At 28.1% G+C, this 12,429-nt stretch overlaps 1 protein-coding gene across 1 annotated transcript in view; it reads right to left on the minus strand.

The window, feature by feature from the left end:
* The window catches only part of LOC122526665 (atrial natriuretic peptide receptor 1), a 151,800-nt gene that overhangs the window by 94,256 nt on the left and 45,115 nt on the right, over positions 1–12,429 (minus strand). Inside the window, exons 4-6 of the mRNA XM_043650187.1 lie at positions 5,712–6,046; positions 4,175–4,266; positions 3,546–3,684 (exon numbers count right to left, since the gene is read on the minus strand). Of these exons, the coding sequence (XP_043506122.1) occupies positions 3,546–3,684; positions 4,175–4,266; positions 5,712–6,046 (566 nt within the window). The remainder of the gene's footprint in view (positions 1–3,545; positions 3,685–4,174; positions 4,267–5,711; positions 6,047–12,429) is intronic.

Here is a 12,429-nt window from a genome sequence, read left to right on the forward strand (position 1 = left end):
TCCTGATAAATTTACGTCAAGATCAGCATTTTTTTTACTTGCCTTTTTATATAAAAGATTATAACAGATAATTCCTATATGATACGATTATTAAATTCCTACAAAATCTCGTATTATGCGAATCTGTGATAATATGAAACAGAAAATTAGTACAACAAAGAGAGGTTCAAAAAATAAATAAGTGTATACTACTATATATTTGTAATAAAAATAAATATCTTTATCAAAGCAACTTATTTAAATTGGTTAATTAGTTGTTAAGAGAGTACTGATGTGAGTATACAGATAATTTTTACTTATTCCATAAGATATTAAGTATCCGACAAAGTATTCATATTTATATCTGCACTCATCGTCACAAAAACAGCCAAAGTGTACTATCATTAATAACTCAATAGTAATGTAAAATTGTACATTTGCAAAGAATAATATCAAAAGATTATAAGCTCAGAATATACGATTTGCTGGAACTAATTGTAAGTAAGTTAAAATTGAGTTTCGTATATGTTACCGTTAAAGTATCAAATCTGTTAATCCACACAGTAACTAGTTGTTCCGTGGAATTGTTAAATTGACCAGTTAAAATATAAAATAAGACAGAATTACATACTTAATTTGTTATTCTATGCATTCATAAAAAGCGTCTAGTTAAAATATGAAATCAAAATTTAATACCAAGTAAACGAAAATTATTCTTCGATTTTGTTGGAATTAAAAAAAGGAATCAAAATTCTTAGGGATAGCAATCAATAATATAAAATTAATGGCTTACCAAATCAAATTAGCTATAAAATTAAACATTCTTTTTTAGAATGACATGACAGGAAGAAAATGGATAAATCACTTTCTTGCACGTCATCGAAACACTATATTTCATTGAGAAAATATAAATGTTATTATTTTATATTTTTCACCACGACAATGAAATTCTAACATCATCATATAAAAATGATTTAATTTGCAATATGAAAAAATCTGTGCTCCCTTATAAAAGAAATTGAAAAACAGTAGCAAAACAGAATAAAGTTGACGATTCGACTACCTTAAATATTCAACTGAAGTAAAATGATGCAATGAGCATATTTTGCGACACGAAAATTTTTGTGGAGATTTTAAAGGTAAAATTTAGATTCAGTCTTGCATTTAGATTCAATTTTGCCAATTATGGGCATGTTCTACATATCAAAAAGGCACAGATCCCAAGAATGATTATTGTAAAATAATTAAATTTTTATTATTATATTATTTTTCACGTTCTCTTATACTTTTCGAAAAATAACACATTTCTATTAATGTTTTTATAACATTAATAGTTTTTAGCGTGAAAGTAATGTTGTTTGATATTATACTACCGGATTATAATACTACCCGAAATTTTATTAACCAATATTTAGCTTCGTTTAAGGGGTTATACGCAGTTAGAATTTTCAAAAAATCGATTTTTTTTTTGCATTTTCGGAATGTACAAATATTTATGTATATTCTCTGAAATTTTCAAATTGATCCGGCAAATATTCTTCACTTCATGTAAGCTGCAAACAAAAATTTTTAACTATGTGTAAACGTCTCTTTGAAACTTTAAACGCGATTTTCTCAAAACGATATTTTCAAAGTCGGTGATCTCGATTTCTCAGAAATAACTTAACCGATTGGTCTTATATTTTTACACAATATTCTTAAATATATTCCTCAGGTATTGACGGGAGGAATAAGTTTTAAAAAAATTATTACTATTTTTTTTTTTACAATTTAAAGCGAAAATTTCAATCAAAAACGAAACATTTTTTTCAGATAGATGCCATTTTGTCAAAAATAAAAATTTTTAATATTCCTCCCGTTAATACCTGCATTAATTTATCCTTTAAAAGAATCCATCTTTTTTTTTTATTTCGGTTAATCAAAACCGCCAAAGTGGAGATCTCCGCCAAGCGCCTTTTTTTAGAGGACGTTCAGGAAATCATCTACAGGAGCGGTGCACATTAATATCTTTACATGATCGACGCGCTATTGTATTCTTAAAAGTAGGCTCTATTTGAATTACCATCACTTATAATTGATAAATTAAAACTTTTTTTATAAAAAATTCATAAAAAGACGTCTTTTTTGAGCCACGCAACTGCGTATAACCCCTTAAAGGAATTCTACTAATATTTATGATTGTTTAATCTATTGTTCTATTTTTTTAATCTAATAGTTACATTTATTTTAACTATGCTAGCTAGTGATGATTTTGAGATGAAAATTTTTATCTAATAAAATATTAAATAAAAATTGTGTAATATTCGAAGTATTTTAATAGCTATGTGATTTTTAAATAAATATGTACTTTGTTTTATTCTTCTTTTATGGGTACTAAATTGAATCTGATATATCACAGTTTTACCCATACACACACGCGCGCGCGCACCACACTACTTAGAACCTTCTATAATATCATTCAATTGTTTATCGACTATAGGCTCTATCTCTCTTTTTTTTTTTTTTTCTTTATGCTCCCTCTGTCTTCATGTTTCATGAAATTTTATTGTTATCGTCGCTTAAGAAGTTTCACTTTAAAAATAAAATGGATATCCTATATATTTGTACCACCATCTCTAATAAAAGTAATAAAAGGCAAAGAAGAATCCACTTATGATGGAATAAGTACATATATTTAAAAAATAATGATTAATAGTTACAATATATTTTTAATATTTTTTTTATTGTTTTCAGTGTAGCAATTAATTTGATTTCTTAAAAAATAAATTGCATAAAAATCGTTATCTCTTTTCGCCAAGAAATTCGGCTGTTGCCTGAAAGATAAACTAAAATCATCAAAAATAATGTAAATTATTCCGAGGAATATAACAGTTGATTACTTTATAAATCAATTATTTATTTGCTTAAAAGTGACCGAATAAATTGCTACTCCTAATATATGTGCTATCATTTCGTTCTTAAAATAAAACAATTTTTTTACACATTAATGTAATTTATTTTTATAAACCGTATATTCTAAGCTCATAATGTTTTGATATTATTCATTCTAGATGTAAAATTTTACATACTGCCATACATAGAAAAATTAAAGATACTACACCTGGACTATCTTTCTGCCGAATAAAGCATTGCACTTATTGGCTTAACCAAATGTTTTATTTTATTTTAATTCACCTTTTCACCCTCCTCATAATTAGCTTAATCCAATCGCCAACACTCCGTGTTGGAGGAATTTTGGCAAATACAGTTATAGTGAAACTTCGTTTTAGGACGCAGTATTCTACAAGAATTTTCCCCAATTCTCGAACCGTGTTAGAGCGAAACTGTGCTACAAAAATATCATCTTATATGGGAGTTACCTGCATTATTTTTTTTCAGATGAAAAACTTATTCAATAACAGAAAGATGCTATAATGGACACTATCCTAATTCATTAACATTCAGAAATATTTTTAAATCAATATGAAAGTAAACGAGACGAAAATGAACTTATACTAATTTCAAAAAAAAAAATAGTTCATGTATTTAACAATAACCTTAGAAATAAAGTTGATTAAAACACTTACAATTGTCCGGACAGAGCGATCCATCAAATCCACACGTTGGTGTATCCGGGGGTGGATCTGGTCTTCCACCGGACCAATGAATCCGTTTTCCTGTTATATACTCCAGTGTTTTATTCGCACCGTAGTAATTTGCAACGATCTATAATGAACAATACGACAACAAAAAATAATACAAGAGACAAAGATAGAAATAAAAGAAAAATTTGCTCGGCTATCCAGTTTTACTGATTTTTACATTTATAAAATATTCTTCGAAAGAAGTCGCTCGTTAAATCTAATTAAAATATATGAAAATGCTTCTTTTTATTTCAGTCACGCTAAACAAATTAAATCTCGTATAACCGCTTGAGCTCTCGTATAAACTTGTGAGCAAGAAAAATTTTAATCGATGCGTTAGCGTCCGGTTGTATGAAATTTATTTCAATTTCAAATAAAAATGTGTTAACGACGATAAAAGAATTGTTCAATAAATTATTAAAAAGTATTAGGAAGAATTTTAGTGAATAATGGTTTTTTACTTAAGTAAAAAAATCACTGATTTTATTTATTCTTCTACCAAAGAAGTTTGATCATTCTGATGAATTAACTTGTTCTTCATTATTAGTAAGGTAATAATGTATATATTTTACCTCGAATTTTGACGTTTCTGGATTCATATCTAAAAGAGAATAATCCGCAATTCTATCGCCGTTATCATCGATATTCACGTCTCCAGTAATTCCTGAAATAATTCTCTAGGTAAAATAATTACTATCAACGTTGTGATACATTTGTTTGTTACAATTGTATAATAAATAATGTCAAAATTTTCAATATTAAATACTGCTGCTGAATATTTATATTTTAAAATATTATAAAGTTTTTCAGTACAAAGAATACTTTATAATGTAATTTATTTCGATATGAAATACTAAAAGCTTTCAATAAAAACGTATTTTGTGATTTTATTCTTTTATATATAAAATATTAAACACATTTTTAGTAATTGATTAATTGTAGGTTATGAAATTTATTTTTCTTTAGATATATTCTGTTTTTACTTTAATATAAAATATTATACATTTTAATTTTTATTTTTAGTTTTATGTAAAATATCAAATATTTAAAAATAATATTATAGCATTATTTAGTTATTTAAAAATAAAATTAATTCTATTATTCATTTCGATGTAAAATACCAAACATCTTCAATTAAAAAACACTAATGTTATTTATTATATGTAGATGTAAGATACTCGAATCCTTCAAATAAAAAAATACTTCATTGTTACTTTAGTAATATTTAGACATAAGATGTTAAATATTTATTCTATAAATAAAATTCTAAATAAATTAAAATAATGTCTGTTATTTACCTAAATATGAAATACTAAACATTTTCAAGAATAAGTGTGATAACAGTTTAAATTTTGCTTGAATGTAAGATATCAAACATTGTAAATTAAAAAAAGAACTATGATTTTTTCTATTAGCATAAAATTTGTCTTCTATTTAAAATATGTAAATAAGAAATACAAAAACTTTTTAATAAAAGTTACTAGAACTATTTATTTAGATATCAGATGCTCAATATTTCCAAATAAAAAAATACCACAATTCTATTTTTGTATTGTATAAGTATAAAATACCAAAAATTTATTTAATTCAAAAATGTAATAATGTTTGTTATTTATTTTTAGAAAAAAAATACTACCGTGATTTAACAAAATACCACTATATGGAGTTATTTTTATTTATATAAAAGATGCTTTGTTCAATACAAAATATAATAATATTTGTTATATTATTAGATTTAATACAAAAGGTTATTCAGTTATCAGATACCAAAAATGACCAAATAAGCAAATTCTGCAGAAATATTTTAATAGTATTTACAGCTAGAAATAAAAAAAAAGATGCTAAACATTTTTTTTATACAAAACACAATATTGATTACATACATTTAGATATGAAATACTAAATATTTTCAATAAAAAATACTATTATTATTTAATAAAATATAAAATATTAAAAATACTAACATTATTTATTGAGTAACCCAATAAAATCTTCTCAAACATTTCTCTTGAAATATCTTTTCTCAAGAGATGATTTATAAAATTTTGATTTAAAAAAAAATCCAACTTCAACCCTCTCTCTCCCTCTCTCATAAGTTTATAGACTCACCTTTAAAACTTTTTCCCCACATTCTTCTTGTTAAATTACCACCATCAAGATCAACCTCACCCGGCTTTTCCGGTAGACTTTCTTTAAGTGCAAGAGCGTAAAGAAGAACAGCATCGTAAAATGCTGTGACAAACGTGGAAACAGAACTATTACCGAATGTAAAGTTGTATTTGCTTTGTGCCAAGGATTTAACTTCTCGCGAAAAATTTAAATATTCGAGATTATCGGGAGTACGTGCTGTTACTGTCAAGAGTGCTTGATATGCTTTCCTAGCTTTTTCATTCCTCTCATCCGTGTCACCTTCCAATCTCCATGGTTCTATTGAATTATTGTCGCTGAAAATAACAAAATATAAAATTACTATCAGATAATATTACACGATAAAAGTGAAACAAATTTCTTTAGTTATTTCCATGTATGCTTATTTTATCGACGAAATTTTCAAAGTATAAAAAGATATGAGGATACATTTCAAATACACAATTATATAGTAGAATGCATTAATATATATATATAATATGAAAATAAAATTATTTATATTTTATAGTATATATAGTCAATTTTTATTGCATCATGTTTTAGAAAAAAATAACTAATTATATATATTGTAGGGGTTGTAAGCTTTTCCTAGGCATTGCCCATAATACCCGGCGTTTTTAGGCAACGTAGGAAACAGAAAAATTGTTATCTTATCTGGCAACATATACATATACATACACACACACAACATAACATAGTATAGTGTAAAAACAGCATAAAAACCCGCTCTATGCTCGCTTTTATGTGTGTGTTGAGGGTGGGGTGTCTGTTGCTCGATAAGTCCGTAACAATTCTTCTGTTTCCTACGTTGCCTAAAAATGCCTGGCATTGTGGGCAATGCCTAGGAAAAGCTCACAATCCCTGCAGGTCCCACTTTTCCTATAACAAATATAATAATTAAAGTAATATATAAATGAAGAGAGATAAGAGAGAGAAAGAGAAAAAGATATACATACATACACATATAGATTTTGAACAATTATAGGTTATATATAAAATATTAAAACGAAATTAAGTCTATAGATTCTATTAAGAGCATTACAAAAAAATTATTTACAGTGAATCCCAGGAGTATTTATAGCCCCCTTTTCAATTTCAAACAATTAATATTTTCTTCTAATACAATATTTTAAAATTTTTATACACAGCAACATATTTTATTATTAAACTATTCAATTGATATACAATCAATGTCACTTAAAATTGTACACCGGTACGCATAATACATTTTTGCTTGAAAAATATTGGTGTAATGTGTTTAAAATGAAGACACTTTAGAAATAAATATAATAGTATTCGTTTATCACATATTTAATGAGTTTTATCTGAAAACAAAATTTATAACAAGTGAATAAGCAAATACGAAAATAATGTACAGGAAATTCCCGTCACTAAAAACTGTATGTGTTGATATAATTATAAAAATCAGGGGAATACCCGGTTTTTTCATATTTAACAGTCGATCATCCTTTGTTCTTACTGTTATTTATATACTTCTCACTGTTGATATGAGAATTAATTTATTACGCATTAAAAGATAATAGTAAATAAATTTATATACATACTAAATAACTCATAACATGAATAAAATATTAAATTTTTCTAATAATGATATCTCATTATAAGTAAACTTTTTCTTTTTTTTATTTTACAATTTGTCCGTAAACATTTGGTAAGTTGTTATATAAGTAAAAAAATATAGCACGTTTTTCCAATGAGGTAGCGTCACTACTGTCATTTATTTCGGTTAGGTTTAATTTTTAACAGGTCTCCTAGGTGGATTCTTTAGAGCCTTCTAGGGATATATTGGTTGTAGTTAACGTTGGCTAGCGAGTTTATGTGCGTATCAATTCTTCTTCTGTATATGCAGGTTGTCTTGGTTATTTCTTCCTCTATCGTGGGAATATTTGGATCCTTCCTTATTTCTTCGTTACGGACGTATGGAGCATTCACGATTGTGCGTAGGACTATGGATTGTTAAGCTTTAAGCTTGGCAATGTGACTTTTCGTTGCTGTACCCCATAGCGAAAATCCATATGTCCAGATTAGTTTTATTATTGTTTTGTAAATTATTAGTTTGTCCTGCATGATAAGTTTAGACTTTTTACCAATTAGCCAAGCCATTTGATTTCTTTTTAAACGAATTTGATCATTTTTGGCATTTATATGCTTTTTCTATGTTAGTTTGGAATCTAGATGTAGTCCCAAATACTTGACCGTCGTTACTTGCGGAATTTCTGTATTTAGTTTTTCCTCCGTGTGAACGTGATATGTTTACACTTGAGAGAGTTTACTTTGATCTTCCTATTACGTAACCATTCTTCAAGAGAGTTGATTTATTTTTATAACAATTGAATTGCTATGTTGCGAGTCCTTGTTTATGTTAAGCATTGCTGTGTCATCTCCAAATGTTAAGACTGTGTAGTTTGCGTTTATTGGTATGTCTGCCGCATAGAGGCTGTAGAAAATTTGTCAGAGGATACTTCCCTACGACACTCAAACTTTAATTAGTTTTATATTCGAATGAGTGTTTTTTATCTTTACGTAAAATGTTCTGTTGGAAAGGTAAGATTTTAAGAGTTTGTAATACGAGTGTGGAAAGTGTTTATTGATTGTTTGTAATAATTCGGGATGCCACACTTTATCCAAAGCTTTTTCTACATCTATGAAGACGGCGGAACAGTACTCTTAATTTTCTAAAACTGTGATTATCGTATTAGTTAGTCTGTGTACTTGTTCAATGGTAGAATGTTTGTTTCGGAATCTAAATTGATGGTCAGAAATCATGTTTTTGTCCGAAATTATTCGTTTCATTCTTTTGTATATTATTTTTTCCAGCAGTTTAGATAGTAATGGTAAGAGCGATATCGGTCTATAAGAGTTTACATCATACGGATCTTTATTAGGTTTAGGGAGAAATTATAATTTCCGCGAGTTTCTAAGTATTTGGTAAGTAATGGACACGTAATATTGCGTTAAATAATATTGTGAGCATCCTAATTGCTTTAGGTGGCAGTTCTTTTAGTATTCTACCATTTATTAAATCGTAACCTGGTGCCTTTCTTATTTTGATTTGTGATATTAGCATTCTAATTTCTTCGGCTGATGTGCTATTATTGTTTCAATGAGATTGTGTTTTGCTTCCGAAGCCGTTTACGTTAGTATTAGTGTATGTTTGGGTATTGAAGTTGTGTTCTGTGAATATGTTTTCTAGGTTTGTATCAAAAATTTCTGCTTGTTTTTCTGTGCTATTCATCTATGAGCCGTCAAGATTTCGTATGGATGGTATTGATTTTACTGGCCTTTTAAATCATTTTACTGTTTTCCAGAAAGAGTAGTTAGTATCTTCGTGAGGTGAAAGTGATGTTAGGTATCTTTTGAATTCTACATTGTTGTGATCCCGTATGCTATGCTTAACATCTTTAGTTAATTTGTTTAGTAGTATTTTATTACTACTTGTTTTATTTTTCTGCCACCTAGCTTTAGCTTGCCTTTGTAATTTTATTTTGTGCAAAATATTGCTAGAATATGACGGGATTTTTCTGGATAAAACATTTTGAGATGAAGACGCCCACGCTACTTCTTGCTTGATTATGCTCGAACACGCGGTTACTCTCTAGGGGACACAGTGTTACCTCACTAGGACACTGGTCACTTCACCCTTGTATCTGCGATATATACCTAACGTACGTTATATTGTATCTCAACGTATTTATTATTTAAATTCTTGTATTCTCGGGAGCGGTAGATAAACTCGTCCGTATGTACTAACGATTGAACGAAGAATGATAAGTAAACTTTAAATTTGAAGTTATCGAGCTCCGTCATTAAGATCAAACATAAAACTTCATTTATTAATGCTCAACTGAAAGTTTTTAATTATTCATAATTTTAATAAAGACGAAGACAACTACAAGTTAATGATTCATTGCACAATCCTATGTAATAATAATAAATATATCTTGCTTTTGTAGGATGAAATTTATCATAATGATAAAGTTTCGAAGTGATAAACGTACTATAATTTTACCGTAATGTCACAAAGATAAAAATGGAAGATAATGTAAAATAAAATGTCTGCAACAAATCGAGCACAAAATTAGAATATGAAATTAACTACCACCAATATAAAAATGAAGAAACGTGATACAGAAACTATATAAATCAAATACAACAAACATATTTGAGTATAGCAAACAGCCATGAAAACAGAGCTTAAATAGTTTGAAACCTAAAAGGAATGCAATACTGCAGACTTATTTGTATTGGAAAGATTATGTAATTTGGCTGCCAAAAAATTTGAGATCGATAAATTTGACTTTGTTAAAAGAAAAAAAGAAGATTGGAAAATATTGTTTCTTTTCAATTGTGCAGATTTTTTCTATTCATTTCATTATGTATATTCTATTATTCTATTTTATTGCATTATTGTTATTCTATTATATGAAAATTTTTCTCATATGAAAACTTATGTTTCTTAATTAATTCATTTAACAAAGATTCTACTGTATATTATTTTCTATGAAATTATAAAAGAATCTAAAAAGTACCAATAGTCGAAAATAAAAATAAAAATTAATAAAAAGTTGTTCGTGTTTCGGCTAATAAAAAAAAAACAGTAAAATGAAGAAATAATATTATACAGAATGTTTAAGAATAACTGTTTCTCATATTCAAATACTATAGATAAAATGTAATCAAACACGTTCTCGTCGTAGAGTTCGGAAATGCATTCATATTGAAATAATATGATGTAAAAAGAAAAGATAATAAAGATAATAACAAAAATAAAGATTTGAAACAGTTTCAACTTGAAAAATAATTCTTTTCTGATAAAGCCGTAATTTCCTCATAAAATGTCACGAAATATAAAATTTATATTATTTTCTTTTAACAAAATAAATGCTGGTGTTTCTCAGGGAAGTGTCTTGGGCTTGTCTTTTGCACTCTATATAAAGTCGATATCCTCTTATCCATAATATATATAAACCAGATACTAAATTATTTATTTTTGCTAACGACACAGCTATATTAACCACACATGAGTATTTTGCAATTGTTTCTCATGTACTACAAATCCATATTGAAATACTTAAATAGCTAAAATAATGTAAGATAACTATAAATACGGATAAATACAACCACATCACTTTCACATTAAGGGAGGAGGAAGATATAGAGGCTTCAAAAAATTTAATTTTTTTTTCATAAATCGCTTGTAAAACAATTCAAAAATATACTCCTAAAATTTCAAGTCAAAATTCCAATTCATTCAAAAGTTATAAGCAATTAAGTGAGCGTCCCTTGTCAGGGATCAAGTGTCAGAGCGCTTGGGATGTAATAGGGAGTAGTCGAGCAGGTAGTCATTCATCTACTACCTTAAATGTATTTGGAAGGGAGAAGAACATTGGCAGATGTTCTTTTATTTCTTTTCACAATAGAAACCTTGAATAGAAATTACTTAACTTAAACACATTAAACTTAACAACATTAAATGGGAACTTAAAAACATTAAATTGGACGTAATAGGGCTGAGTGAAGTTCGACGAATAGGTGAAAATCAAATCACCCTAAACTCTGGAAATGTTCTCTTTTACGTAGGGGAAGGAAAAGCTATAAGAGGAGTTGGATTTTTAGTTCACAAAAAATATGTCAAACAAATCGTAGACGTCAAAAAAATAAGCTCAGCGAAGACGGTCTAGTAATAGAAAGCATAAAAAATGGTGGACAAATGAAGATCCTATTTAACAAATGTCTACTCGAAGGAATAACACCATCTCAATGGGAAAACGCACGAATTATTATCTTACATAAAAAAGGAGATAATACAGATCTTGAAAATTATAGACCGATCAGGCTATTAAGTCACATCTACAAATTATACACGAAGATTTTAACCACACGTTTAACAAACAAACTCGAGTTTTTCCTTTCAAAAGAACAAGCAGGATTTAGAACAAAATAAAAACTCTTATCGAACGGTGCATGGAATACAATAAGCCGCTGATGCTGATTTTCGCAGATTTTAAAAAGGCATTCGACACAATAAACCAACAGACACTATTAGAAGCACTTGCCGAATGTCGTATAGACCATCGATACTCTACAGCTATTAGATATATATACAAGACAGCAACAGCAAATGTAAAACTATCCAACGAACAATACACAAATAAATTTAAAATCGAGAGAGGACTGAGGCAGGGCGATGCGCTCTCCCCTAAATTATTCGTCACTTTGTTACAGAGCATGTTAAACAAAATAAATTGGGACAACATAGGAATTAACATTGACGGAGAGAAATTAAACCACCTATGCTTCGCCGATGACATCGTCTTAATAACAGACAACATACCAGAAGCACAGACTATGATGCAAAACCTTTATGAAGCGGCAGGAAGAGTAGGACTAGAAATAAATATTTCAAAAACCCAATATATGACTAATCTAATTTTGAGTGATTCCATCAAAATTAACAACAATAACATAGAACAAGTATGTCTATACAAATACGTGGGACACGAGATAAGTATTGGAAGAGACAATCAAACACACGAAATAAAGCGTAGAATAGGTTTAACCTGGGCAGCTTATGGAAAATTAAGAACAGTTTTCCAATCTAATCTTCCAAGGTGTTTAAAAAGGAAGGTATTTAACCAGTGCGTTCTCCCAGTTTTAA

This window comes from Polistes fuscatus, unplaced genomic scaffold (genome assembly GCF_010416935.1).
Source record: "Polistes fuscatus isolate 324 unplaced genomic scaffold, CU_Pfus_HIC Scaffold1, whole genome shotgun sequence".
NCBI classification, from domain to species: Eukaryota; Metazoa; Arthropoda; class Insecta; order Hymenoptera; family Vespidae; genus Polistes; species Polistes fuscatus.